At 41.6% G+C, this 14629-nt stretch overlaps 1 protein-coding gene across 1 annotated transcript; it reads left to right on the forward strand.

Moving 5' to 3' along the window:
- The first annotated feature begins 7998 nt into the window (after positions 1 to 7998).
- On the forward strand, positions 7999 to 10908 carry LOC117058380 (butyrophilin subfamily 2 member A2-like). The gene is made up of 4 exons (XM_033169524.1): positions 7999 to 8077; positions 8845 to 9201; positions 10024 to 10308; positions 10748 to 10908. The coding sequence occupies exons 1-4, from the start codon at positions 8011 to 8013 to the stop codon at positions 10882 to 10884; spliced, it is 846 nt and encodes a 281-aa protein (XP_033025415.1). The 5' UTR covers positions 7999 to 8010; the 3' UTR covers positions 10885 to 10908.
- Positions 10909 to 14629: the final 3721 nt, after the last annotated feature.

Consider the following 14629-nt stretch of genomic DNA (forward strand, 5'->3'; position numbering starts at 1 on the left):
ACAACATGTACTGGAAATTCCAGACATCTCTTAAAATTTATAAAATTCTCCCAGGGTGCCATTTCCTTGCCTGTCCAGAATTTTCTGTATGCATGGCAAGCCTAGCCTGATTTAGGTGGGGCTAATTTTGGCTTTGTGAGGGAAACCAAATGAAGACTCCCTTTTCTTTTCTTTTCTTTTCTTTTCTTTTCTTTTCTTTTCTTTTCTTTTCTTTTCTTTTCTTTTCTTTTCTTTTCTTTTCATCTTATCTAATTCAGCTTTTTCTTCTTCTTTTTTTGGCAGGGCCAAATTGGGGAATTATAAGTGGTGGTGTGGGTGGTACCATTCTGGTGTTGGTACCTTTGATCTACCTTTTGGTCAAGAAAGGTGAGTGATGGTAACCTGAAGTAATGATAATCTATTATGAAAAGGGTTGATTTTTCAAGTATCAGCAAATCTGATATTTGTGTAGGGGTGAGGAATAAATTCTGTTCCCATTTGAAGGGACCTTACCTAATTCACACTTACAGGAACAACATGTGAACTGAAACTCAGCTTTCCTTCAAAACACACACTTGCAATGCAAGTCTCCAACCAAAAATGTCATTACTTTCTATGTGTGTGCATATGTGTTTGTGTGTGCATGCGTGCATGCGCACACACACATGTGCACAGGTATGGGAGAAATTGTGCACAAACATGCATATGTTAGCAAAAAGAAAGTACAAAACTGAATTCTATTACGGAAAATAGTTTGCATCCATTTGGAGGAGTGTGCATCAGCTGCCACTCCTCCTTCATGGGAACTGCCACCTGGCTTTACAAACCCCCCCCCCCCCCCATATCAAGTTTTTGATTGACTTGCCTAAGATTCAGGACAAAGTGCCACCCTTCGGAAATTCTACCGGACGGCAATTCCGCCTTTGAAATCCCAGTAATGTTTGGGAAAATCCAGACATATGTCAGCCCTAATTTATGACAGCTTCTTTGCCTTTCTTCTTTTTTATTTTAGTGCTGTGTCTTCAGAGATCTTCAAGGCAGGACAGCGCCAATACTGAACATATTCCTTATGATTATGTGTAAGATTTTCATTCCTTCATTCACTTTATTTGTATGCCACTTTTACACACACACAAAATCATGCTCAGAGCAGCTTAGAAACAAAGAAAATGGGAATATATTTCAAGCACTACAAAAACAAGGTCATAGTAACATAGCAAAACAATCAGATTTAGATCAGAGATGTGGTACAGGGAAAGAAAATACATGAATGAACTAGCAAGAGCCTTCTGCTGTTGCCTAAATGCTTCTGATGCTTCTGCTCTTATTAGATTTGAAGCATTTGTCTCTTGTTTTTCTTAGGGAAGGAACTGCAGTCAAGGACAACAACAGAAACCTGGCCTCTGAAGAAGTTCAGTGTAAGATAATTCTTTTCTCCCTTTGGAGTGAGGGTCATGAAAACCACACTTGCATCAAATGCTCTGAAAATGAGTATATATATCTTTCTGCTGAAAAACAAGGAAGAGAGTTATGTGCGTCACCTAATCATGTGACTGTAATGCATGTTTGAAATATCCAAAATGAAGGATTAAGAACTTTGAATCCAGGTGTAACTTTTTAGTATTGCTATACAATCCCTTGGAGGTTTCTGCGTGAAAGGCAGAATTTAGTTTTAGGACAGAAATACTATGTTCTGGAACATGAAAACCACAAATTTAATTAAGTTTTTTAAAAATCCTTTCACTATCCAAACCTAATGAAAGGTACAGTGGTTTTATTTTGTTATGCAGCTGCATTCCAATGAGCTCAGATGTAAACCCTTATGTCTCTGTGAGAAACTAGATTTTTCTGCAGTTAAGTGAAGCTACTGGTTCATGCCTGCCTCTAAAAATTGTAACACATTATTTGGTAGAATGGGCTTATTTATAGAAGTTGTGGGCTGTGGGAGAGAATGCTCTCACTGTGGTTTCTCACCCACACGACACATTCAACAAGCACGGACACCCACATAACTGTTTCAGAAGACTTCTCTCAATGTAGCCTTACCAGAACAGCTGAATTTGAATGTGATACTCATTTCCAGAGAGCTATTTTTTGCAGGTCTGTAGTGTACAACTGTTTCTGTTGCCTCCCTGACCTCTTAGTTAGATGCATTCTCAGAATAGCTGAATCATCCATACACTGTTGGATTATAACTCTCATCAGACCCAGCCAACCTGCCTGTCCTGACCCTCACTGCCGGATGATGAACTCAAACTTTCTGTTTCTGGCAAACCCTTAAATGCATAGAGCTGGGTGATATCCAGGCAAAGCAAGAGTAAAGGTACAGCAGGTGAATTGTATGGCTAAGTGTCGGCTAAGACATTGATCCAAGAAGCTAAACACACCCTGCCTCTTCCTTTCGAAGAGTAGGGCAGAAACAAGTATTGACATAGCAAACGAGAGGTGTTTCTGCTCTGGAAAAGCAAATTGGCACTTGGGTGATGAATGGGGCCTGTGAGGTGTGTTTGTGTCAGTGCTGGCATTTCTGTGGTCACTCAGTATCTGACTGATTTTCAGACATCTTTCCCTGGAGATGCTCAATACTAGCAGGACTGACAGGAGGTGTCAGTGATGGCGATGGCCCTTGAGGAGCTGCATGGGCATTGTTGTCTTTGAAGCAAATGATAGCGCCTCATGATCAGGGATGAACCACTCCTAAAAAAAAGGTTGATACATGTTACGATCCTACACATACACATAAGTACACATACTTATACACATCCTTGAAATTTTACTGTGCGACTAGACTAATTGTGAATTTGTCTTCAGATGCCAGACTTACAGGACTCCTCCAATCGGCGGTGAGTAAAACGTCTCAGCCAAATCTGGGGTGATCTGTCTTAGTACAGTAGATCATATTCAATTCTAACTCTGACTAGTTTAGATAGTGCATTACCCAGGGCTGTTCAGGGGTAGGGGGCTGCCCAGTACACTTGCCCCAGGACTCGGAGGGCTAAGCTAGCCAGGGGAACCTGCTAGGGACCTGCTGGACTTACACTGTCATGCCAAAAACTTTATTCCAACAAAACTTCCTCCCTGGGCCTCAGACAAGCTCTGCATTGGCCTAGTATTACCCAAGGAAGTGGACTATTGTAGCTTGCCCCACTCACACACCCTCTGGGTTCACCTATGTACCAAAGTCCCTGCGATACCGTTTAAAACTATAAATATATCCCAGATATTATTTGGGTAGGTTAGCAGTTTCAATTGGCCCCAGATTACTTCTGCCAAACAGCCAATATCAGTAGCTAACTATTATTTTTTTGTTTTTCAATTTCCAAGTCATCACCATCCCGAAATATAGACACAACAGCCTATGCAACTATTACTCCATTGTACATGCAACCTGCCTGAGAGACCTCCAACATTTCACATGCCGATGCAGCATCCTCACAATGCATGGCAATTTATGGGAATTGATAATGTGGAAGAAGTTTGAAAGTGAAAGAACTGGAGTGGTTTGGAAGCTTTACAGCCCCCAGAAGAACTGAGAAGAGTTTCATCCAATTTTCTGTTTATTTTATTTACTCTTTCCTGCCTTTAACCATGCAATGTGTTACGTATACACCTAACCTTCAAATTCTACCATATCAACATGATTGTGTCTGATTGCAATCTTATTGGTGATGTCAAATGCTAAATGATATAACCACAAGTAGATGGAATTACGAATGTGATGTTCATTCCGTTGTGTTAATAATGGTATACTTGTTTGTTCAACACAATAAAATCCCTGGGAATTCTGCTTGCTGACATCCAAGGCCTATAAATATGAGTATCACAGAAAGCATAGAAATTGTGGCAAATGTAATTTGCCTATTGGATTGTTATATAGGAAGATGAAGTAATCAATCCCTCCTTCACACATGAGAATGTTGGAGATTATCCTATATTCCAGATTAGCAGTGTGGTCGAAGCCCAGGATCTGTCCGGGTAAGAGAGTTTAAAGAGACTTCTCAGCAGTTGCGCCTGCCCTGTGCAACACCCTCCCATTAGATGTCAAGGAAATAAACAACCATCTGACTTTTAGAAGACATTTGAAGGCAGCCCTGTATAGGGAAGTTTTAAATGTTTGATGTCGTGTTGTGTTTTAATTTGTTGGAAGCCACCCAGAGTGGCTGGGGTAATTAAATCAGGTGGGTGGCATATGAATATATTATAATTATTATTGTTATTGTTATTAGATTTTCCCAGCTGAGTCAGGGCTGAGGCAGGGCAATACTGGTTAAGTCCCCTGTTCTGGCTGAGCTGGAGATATATATCAGCATAAATTCCCACTGGTGAAAGAAAAGTCTGTGTAAGAGTAAAAAGGGGGTGGTAAGGACAGGGGCATAGCGACAGGGGGTGGGGGGCAGTGTGCTCCTGGTGACAGGGTGATGGGGGTACCATTTGTCGTGCCCCCCCACCAGTGCCTCCCCCTAAACCAGCGAATGCCAAAGCTGCAAAGCAGCTGCTTCCGCTCTCCCATTCCACGGCTCGCTATAGACTTGGGAGTCATGGCCCCCCCCGAATGTCACCCTCCTTCAGCTTGAAGGGGGGGTCACATTCGTGCCCCCCACGACTCCCCATCAGGGTGAGTGAGTGAGGTGGCCTTGCCCAGCTACAGGATCTGCTGGGAGACTGTACCATTAGCACCTCATGGTGCGGGGGATGCCTAATCTTTCCCCAAACACTATTCTTGATCTTATTCACCCCTGGAAGCTTTCTGCTTTAAAGCTGTGCCCTGTGTCTTGGTGTATCAAAGTGCCCCAATGGACATTTTCAAAAAAAACCCTAACAATTATTAATAAAACCACTGAAATTATTTAAAAATCATGTGTAATTCTGATTATTGAGTGGAATAACTTACCTTTGGTATTTTTAAATCTTAACTAAACATCGTGAAACAGTGTTGGAACACTTTTACATTTCACATAATTTTTTAGTCGGCCATGCTAAAAACACACCTACTCTCATCAAACAGCAACTGCTAACTGGCGGGCGGCGCGGTCGCAACTGTTGTACTCACACATGTATAGACATGTTTTAGTGATGTAGCGACACAAATAACATTTCTCGATATTGAAATATTGTTGGTGTCTCAATATGCCCCTTGCATCAATGTGTCCTGCTTCCCCCCTATAGATGCAAATTTAGAAATAATTGCTATATTTTAAATAGAAATTCAACACAGCTCGTCATGGAAAGGAAGTCTGTGACCAGGAGACTTGTGTGACTGCTCAGGCAGTTGTCCTGAAGCTAATTGCTGCTGCAGTACTTCAAGGTCTCTGTTCTCCCTTCTTAAGGGGGACTTGGGGTAGAGAGCCATTCATTTAGGACTGTCCTTTCAAATGAAGCCATGTTATCACTGCATTAGCTCCACAAGTATCTGTGGAGCATAGTGTTTGCACAGGGCACTCCTTGCACAGAGGCAGGTGTCACAGCCATTAACTATAGAGCAAATTGTTGGCACTTACTTATCTGGATGCAGAGCAGGAAAATGAAAGTAAGTAACTCCCGTAACAAAGGTCTGCCAATAGAAGGAGCAAGGTACAGGAACTGACGAACAAATCTCACAGTTTGCTACAAGGTAAGAAAAAATATTTCCAGAATTACATTTCATTCTTTTAGTTATTGGAATGTGTTTGTTTAATGTTGAATTGGTGGTCAGGTGAAAGGAGAGAGGCTTTTCCTTTGCTTCCATTCAGGATATATATAGGATTAGTTTGCCCTCGTGTAGAAACTTTCAAGCCACATTTGCAAATATACTTGTGATAATAAATTTCAGGGGCTTCCATGCAAAATGTAAGTTTATAAATACGAATGTGTTTTTGGGAGAAAGAAGAATGAAAGCAATTTGCTCCTCTCTGCAGAGATCCTTCCTGGCCACAGAAGCCTAAAAACTGGCGGTTGCTTCTTTCATTTGTATTGGACATAAAATGGCTGCTTCTTTGCCACTCCCTTTTGACACTAGCAAGTGATATTTATCCCTTGGCACACAGAGTTAGCTCTGTCATGAGACGTCTCAGACTTTTTTGTGCTAAGTTCCTGGACTTCTGAGTTGGGGGTGTCATTGACCATCTCTCAACTTGAAGGGATTTTCCTGCTTTTCTACCTCTTTAATTGAGTATGGAACTCCCATATAGTCATTCATTTCAGTGCAGATGCATAACCAGCCAATTCTAGACCCTTTCCACAAAACCCGTTTTTCACTTTAGAGGATGCAGTTTCCCATTATGGAAGTACTTCTTATACCTCAATATGTTGTGTTGTGAATAGCTCTGTATCAACATTTACATTAGGAAAGTGGATTAGTGAGTGGTGTAGAACAGAAAGAGAAGTATCTGTGTGATATGCATAGATGGTGCTGCACAACCCAATTTACCTGTGACTTTTTAAATTTAGTATTGTGGTTTAACAATATTGGAGCAGGGCGTTCGATTTCCTGAAATGCTGACAAGATGTGGGGGGAAATATCATCCATCCAATTACAATAGAGACAGAGTAGATGGCTTTTGAATTGAATTTTTTTTTACTATATATGCAATACATTTCTTTTATCAGATCTAAACTGAAACAGGGTAAGAACATAAAATGTATTATATAGAAACAAAAGTAAAATCCTATACATGATAATTTTCAGATAAGTGTGCCTATAGAATACAGCTTTAGTTGACACATACATTCTGCTGGTGTGGTGAAATGCACAGCTATAATTCCCTTAGCTTTATTTAATATAATAATAAATTACAAATATACCTGTTTGTGGAGAAGAACAAAAGACAAAAGGGGACACTGGAGTGAATGTATACTATATAAGTAGCCATCTCCTTTTCAAGCTGTTTCCAACTCTAGAGCAAAGTGGAAAACTTACCAGTATCGTTGCCACTTTATTTGTGTACCATTTCCCCACATACGTTGTGCTCAAAGCAATACACATCAAATGCATGACGAAAAGATCGCTATCCATATTAACCCATAAAAGCAAGTGAGCCCAGACCAGAGAGTCCACAGCATTGATTTCTGACAGAACTACCCAATTGACTTGACAGAATCATTGAGGCAGCCCCTCCCCCAGTGTCCCTAGGGCTACTGTCTTCCTTGAGGAAAATCAGAAACGGGGGTGCCCAGGCTAAGGATAATTGGCGCATCAGCTCCTGATAGGAATTAACAGTGGCCTGAGAAAACTACTGGGACAGCCCCCCCCCCCCATTCACCTTCTCTGGCGCTTTTTATGTCCCATCTACCCTGAGAGATGGCAAGGAAGCCGAGGCCAGGAGCAAATGCCATCAGTTGCCAGCCTGAGTAGTCTCTGTCACTACATTTTTGTTCTACTATTTTAAAATTGTAAATGACCTAAAGTGCATTGACTGAAAAGTGGTGTGTAATAATTGCAATAAATATATAAGTAAAATAAGTTCAAAACAAGATAGTCAGAATAACAAAAATACATCAAAATCTAGGAAGAATAAAACAAAATGCTGTATTGAATACGGCCCTCTGACCCACTTGCAAAAGAGAATACAGGCTTGTATAATGTATACCATTCCTGGTATATATAGTATGAATTAAGTTTTAACAAAGCCAAAGTACACTACATGAAGATTAATGTACAAAAATGCCTGTATTTATTTAAATAATGTAGACATAACTGTTGAGGCTCTAGTACTTTGGCCACCTCATGAGAAGAGAAGACTCCCTAGAAAAGACCCTGATGTTGGGAAAGATGGAGGGCACAAGGAGAAGGGGATGACAGAGGATGAGATGGTTGGACAGTGTTCTCGAAGCGACTAACATGAGTTTGGCCAAACTGCGGGAGGCAGTGAAAGATAGGCGTGCCTGGTGTGCTCTGGTCCATGGGGTCACGAAGAGTTGGACACGACTGAACGACTGAACAACTGTTGAAAGTAATTAATAAATGGTGACCAGTGGATCTTGCAATTTTATTTTTTATTTCTTTCTTCCAACAATTGTACAGGTATACAGTCCAGTTCTTCAGATCTTTGATCCATGTGTTCCTCATCAACGATTGTCTGCATCTTGATCTTTCTGCAGATCTCCCATGTGCTAACTGCAGGTAAGCAAGCTACTTTTGTAAAGTTTATTGCAGTGAGCAGTTCAGCTCTGAGGTAAAGCTTGTGTGTAAAGCACTGGTCTTCCACTGGTGGGTCAGAACCCACTAATGGGCCAAGGTGGGTCAAAACAGGAGTGCTCTCACTATGCAAATCTGTGATAAAAGAGTAAGAAATGAATCTCCAAATGCATGTTTGGGTTAAAAGTAGGTTCTGGGTCAAAAAATGTTGAAGGTAACTGGTGTAAACTACAGCTGAGCAAAACATGCTTCTTAGAATCCTAGAATCCTAGAGTTGGAAGAGACTTCAAGGATCTTCTAGTCCAACCTCTTGCAATGCTGGAACCTCTCCTAAAACATCAGTGACACATGGCCATCCAACCTCTGCCACCACTTTCTGAGGGAATCTATTCCACTGTTGAACAACTCTTACCGTCTGGAAGTTCTTCAGTATTCTGCAGAATAGAGTGGGACTGTTGCTTCTCTTCCTCAGAACATTATACTTCAGTTGATGCAACCTAGAATAGCAATACATTTTTTTGCTACTGCATGACAATGTTGACTCATGTTCAGATTGTGGTCTACTAAAACCCCTAGATCCTTTTCACATGTACTATTGGCAAGCTGGTTCTTCCTGCCTGAGTGCAGAATTTTACACTTCTTTCATGGGTGCCATATCTTTCCACCCCCCCAAAAAAAATTCCACGGAGGAATCACTGCCAGTAGTGGTCAGTTTAAGGTGAACCTTTGATTATTATTTTTATTCCCCAAAGGTCAATTTGCAATCATTCCACCCCCAAACTCCATAGTTGGTTTCCTTGGAGAAGAAGTGATCCTGCCATGTCAACTAACAACTTCAAGCGTACCAGAAAGCACCAACATCCAGGTCCAGTGGATCTTGCATAAATCCTCAGAAAAAATTGACGTGAAATCCTACTATGGTCGAAACAAGCCAGAAACACAGGATGACAGATACCGAGGTCGAGCTGAGCTTTCCTGGAATGATCTTAATAAAGGGAACATGTCTCTGATTCTGAAGAAAACCTATCTGTCTGACCAAGGAAATTACACCTGTATAATCATCCTTGGAGACTGGTATGATGAGGTCATGGTTGAGTTGATTTTGGCAGGTGAGTTTATTCTTACTATTCTTATTATTAGGCTTGCCAAACCTCTGGGGCTGACCTGGAATCTCTAGGTTTGCCTGCCCCATTCCAGGGTGCAGAAAGAGGACTTGAATCTCCAGGTAGGCTAGAGCACCTTGGGGGAATACCATGTTTTTAGAATACTCTGCATCCAGCTTGCAAGCTTCAAACCCGCAGGAGCCACTTGGATATTTTTTTTGCATATGAAGGGTGTGGGGGTGTGTCTGCCAATTAACCTCCTTCTCCAAGGTTCTGTGGTGGGAGGGAGAGCAGAGGAAGAAAAGGAACTGGGCTGGGTTCTAGAGGAGGATGGGTTAAGAATATGCATGCACCCTTGGCACAAGATGTATGTCTGCAGAAGCGAGAGGAGCACATGAGGAATAGCAGCAGCAGCCAAGCCTTGCTGCCTCCACCACCTGCACTAACTCCTGGATGTTCTTCCTGAGCATGTCTGAAGACGCCGGGATATCACCAGGTGCTGTGGGCAATATAAAGCATTCTTTTTCAGAAATACAAGTTGTCAAACTTAAAACTGTAGATCCCAGGTCAGTGACTCACTCATCCAGACTTCTCCATCTCTTCTCAGACATGAGCACTGCTCACAGGACCAATCGTCCCATATAGCTTGACAATAAAATACATAAAAAGAGGAATTTTGAACGGTAGATTGGCACAAAATGTGTACTGTTAAGAACTGACTGCAATGATGTATCATTCCTGGTGTTTGGTCAGAGTGCAGAAACTCTAGACAGGTTCTATGATACTTGGAACAATGGAAAATCAATATTTGGTGTTCTTCTTGTGCAGCAAAAGGAACAGAGCCCACAATTGCTTTGGTGGATTATAAAGGCTCGGGGATTGGTCTCACCTGCAGCTCCAATGTTTGGTACCCAAAGCCCAAGGCTCTCTGGCTGGACAGTGAGGGGAAAGTCCGAAGTAAACAGTCAGACACTACAATCACAGAGACCGCGGCAGGGAACTTCAGTGTTTCCAGTTCCATTACAATAGAATCAAGAGTTGACCATGAAGTCTCTTGCAAAATCATCAACGAACTGCTAGGGATGGAGAGTGAATCAAGAATCCTGATCTCTGGTGAGTAGGGGTGAAGCAAAAAGGCCAAGAGTTTCAATGCTTTCAATGTTTTTTCAGTACTCTAGGAAGAGAGAGATTTGGGGAATTTATTCGATTTTGATGCTTCTGAACTACACCAGGCTCTTTGTTTGAACATATTATCCAGATTATCTACAACTGTAGTTCTGCCCAGCAGCATTTTGTCAGTTATCATGTGGAGTAATGGCTGAAGTGTCTTCTATCCCATATCCACTATTCAGCAGAGAAGCAGGCAGGTCACAGCTGAAACAAACACACCCCTTGACACAACTTCAGCTCACTTTGCCAATCCCTCCCAAAATGGGAGGTTCAGTAGAGTTTGGGGCAATGAAGGCAGACTCTGGTTAGGTTAGTTTTGCAACTTGAAATCTTCTTCGGGAGAAATAAGTGGCTGTAACTGAGATTTTAATGTGTGTTTCAGATGCCTTTTATCCTGCTACTTCCCCTTGGCTAGCACCCTTCCTAATCATTCTGTTGATTTTCATATGCCTTCTTGTTGGTGCTGGGTACAAAGTCAAAGGTAAGTATTTAATCTGTCATTTTCATAATCTCATTTAACTGTAGATGTGAACTGTTACAGAAACCTTCTGTTTTTTGTCCCTATGTTTATAAAAATGAGTGGTGTGTTCTTGGATACAGAGAAGAAATACAAACCAGATAAATCAATACGTATTTACTACAGCCATTAATTGCTCCTTAAACTGCTAAAATGAGCATAGTTTAAAAGCTGCTTCAGGCAATCAGAATCACTTTCGCAACATATGGTTGACAAATTTAATGTGCTTTACATTTTAATTCTTTGGACTTAGCAAACCAAGATGCAAACCAAAACACAAATTTGTTGAATTTTGTGATTCATTTTTTTTCAACCAGAAATATATTAGGGGAAAGTGTACACAGAAAACACATATATTAGTGAAAATAATGCATCATATTAAAGAAAATTGCCTTAAAATGTGTGTATTAGGAGAAATAAGGTCTAAAATGTTGATGAATTTTTATGAAGAAAAAATGAAGAATCATGGCAAACTAAACTAAAGATTTAAAATGAGAAATGGAGAGAACCCAAAATTTGTAGATTTGTCTGCTGCTATTGGCAGGTCATGGAAATAAGTAGAATTTGCTTGTCCATGACCCACAGACTAAGGCACAACAGCTGAAGGTGTGGTTGACCTGGTAAAGGCCAGAGTCAGGGACTTATACCAGGTTTCACTAATCAAGAATCTACATACCATCTGACAGTGATGCATGCTGAGATTTCTCTGGTTCAAACCCAAGAGGCAAGAATAATCAGTGGCATTCATTTGTGTGGCCCCGAACCCTAGGCTGCCCCTGAGGGAAATAATGACACCTGACAATGTTCTATGGGATTAAATTGGCCACAACTTTATTAATATTCAGATGTAGGGAGACTTTGGCTCAGGCATTGGGCGTTTATCCTTCCCAGCCCTCCAGCCGGGGTTCTGGATAATATCAGGGTTATCCAGCATGAGTGGGGAGTGGGCTAGCTCTGGAGAACATATGCTCAAGCAGGTAGCCCACCCCCCCATTCGCCACTGCTGGAGGGGGAGGGCAATGGCGACCTCTGGGCGTATGGGCCAATGCCTCCCCCCGAGACCCCTTTAACGGGAATCCTGTTATTGCCACCGCAATGGGGGCGGGGGTTACCGCCCCCCCCATTTTGTAGATGACTAAAGGCCTGCAACCGCCAAAGTTGTGACGAATTGCTATGGGAAAGGCGAAACCTGCCAATGCAGGGAAAGTTCTTTCCGGCCCTTCAACAGCGACCTTGTCATAGCAGCGCTTGCGTGGCTGTGTGGCTGTGGAAATAAAATGGTTAACCTGCAGAGTATACATCAAATGAGGGAGTGGTGGGTGGGGAAGCTCTGAATCCAACGGCCACTTCCCAGGTATGACTCAACTCCTATTGTGGGTACTGACTAATCCCTCCTTCTACCTGGCCAATCCCCCCGGCAACACCCCCCCCCCAGCCGGGATTGGGCGGCTGCTTGAGTGGGTGGAGACCAAAGGTATCCAACCTGGGAAGGTGGTGCCAGACCCAACTGCCAGGAGCTGCACCGTGATCACAGGAGGCTACTTGCGACCACGCCAAATGTGCCCCCCCATTTGATGCGGGGAGCGGTCATTGTGACCCCCCCTTCAATCCTAAATATGGTTTTAAACGGTCTGATTTTTATAATTTGCTATACTTTGTTTCAGAGAATCACCAGAAATTATCTCAATGTGGTGAGTAATTGACAATGGTATATTTTGTACATATCATTTATGTAAGGGACAGAGAGTTCACTACAATGCTATCAGGAGGGTATAAAGGATCATAATCAAATTTCTTTGCACATCTATTTTCTTTTCATTGGATGAAAGCAAATTCCACCTCTACAGAGGATCAAGCCCTATTATTCAACTATGGCTAACCATGGAATATTCTGTTACTTAGTGTTTCTGGGGTTTCATTTGCCTTTTCAAATGTTTATTTGTTGATTTAAAATTTTATTTATGTGTTCTGTGAATTAGTTATATTCACACTTTTGCTATCTGATCATCTGATGAAGGGCAGTCAATATACAATTTGAGTATCGAAGATGTCTCTAAGTGATGGACAATTAAAATGTAGACCATACCCTCCAACATTTCATGATGAAAATATAGGGACGTCCCATTCAAAAATGATAATTTTACTATTTTTACCCCACACACCTGACTGGGCTGCCCCATCCATTCTGGGCAGCTTCCACCATATATATAAACACAATAAAACATGGACTTTTAAAATAAATAAATAAATAAAAACTTTCCTATATAGAATTGCCTTCAGACAGCTTGGGAGCCAAATAACTCCATACCCTCTAACATTTCTGCAATGAAAAAAGGGACAGCCTAAGGAAAAGCGGGACATTCTGGGATCAGATCAGAAACTGGGATGCACTGGCATAGGAAGGGCGGGGCATAGGGGCAGAGTGCCCCGGGCAGCGGTATCCCGCTAGGGTTCCATCTCGGTGTGCCCCGCCCCCAGAACGCGCTCCAGCCGCGCCCCCACCTGCTTCCCACCCCCAGTGTCAGAGCATGAAGCTCCACCACTGCTGGGATGGCTTCTCTAAATCAGGGAGGTCCCTGGAAAACAGGGACACTTGGAGGGTCTGGAACATGAAGTCATGCTCAAACAAAGTATACCTGCTGAGATCAGTAGGCTAAATTGAAATAAGTTTATTGATTATAAGGAGTCTACTTTGATTATGATTTGTTAGATGCAACCAAGATGAGGTGAAATTTCTAATTGTTTTTGGAGAGAAGCATTAAATGCATGCTTTCTGTTTCTGGAGATGACACCTACTTCAAATATTGCCACTGGAATCCCTGGTAACCTTGGTGGCTAAGAGTGCCTTTTATCGCCTTGGGCAGGGGCTACAGCTATAATCATTCCTGAACACTTATGGCTTGACCACAAGAGTTCGATCACTGGAAATGCCAAGACCCTAGTAATTCAATCTATGCAGGACTTCTCTTGTGGTTGATCTGAAAATGCAGTCAGTGCAGAATGCTGCAATTCTGGCTGCATGGGCTGCAACTTGTTACTAAGCCAAGTTCAAGGTATTACTGCTATTATGTAAAGACATTAACAATTTGGAAACACTTTACATGCCAAGTTGAATGTTTCAGTCGGCAGAACTTGCACTTTTACAGGCGCCACAAACTTCTTTATTTCAGCAAGTCTCTGCAGATATATATTTAGTTATCTGTGCTCTGTTTCAGTGATATTTATCTTCTGTATACTTTTTAATCAGTCTTGTGGGTTTTAACTGAGTTTAGCTGTGTTTTACCAATAGTTTCAGTGTGTACATCACTTTAAAAGCTTTATAATTGTGGTCTACGAATCTTTCTAAACAGATACAGTGCAGCATATAATGTTCAGTAAATAAATGAATAATGTTGCAATGCATCTTGTTTTCTGCAGAAAAACAGATGGATGAAGCACAAGATGGTAAATGCCTCTAAGAGAGATGCACTTTTTCTATAGCATTGTTCCATAATTGTTTATATTTTTAGCATATGCCTCCCCCATCAGTATTGTTTTCAGGGTGACTAACAGTAACACTTCTTTAAAAGTCCAGAAAAGAGGAGCAAGAGAAAAATAGCAAACTTTTAACCACAGTAAATGAGTAAACCACAGAATAATATTTTTTTTTAAATGATCTTATTACCTGGCAAAACATAATGTGCTGGGATAGCTATATGAGTGGGTGGTCATACAGTAGACCTGGTGCAAGAAGCTATTCAAAGTAGA

Source organism: Lacerta agilis, chromosome 14, assembly GCF_009819535.1.
Source record: "Lacerta agilis isolate rLacAgi1 chromosome 14, rLacAgi1.pri, whole genome shotgun sequence".
NCBI lineage: Eukaryota > Metazoa > Chordata > Lepidosauria > Squamata > Lacertidae > Lacerta > Lacerta agilis.

What these genes read in the sequence shown, in the direction of transcription:
- LOC117058380 (XM_033169524.1), top strand. Translation starts at nt 8,011, where the DNA reads ATGTGTTCCTCATCAACGATTGTCTGCATCTTGATCTTTCTGCAGATC. An exon ending in CTCCCATGTGCTAACTGCAG is followed by an intron (nt 8,078 to 8,844) that starts GTAAGCAAGCTA and finishes TATTCCCCAAAG; the next exon opens with GTCAATTTGCAATCATTCCA. An exon ending in ATCAAGAATCCTGATCTCTG is followed by an intron (nt 10,309 to 10,747) that starts GTGAGTAGGGGT and finishes TGTGTGTTTCAG; the next exon opens with ATGCCTTTTATCCTGCTACT.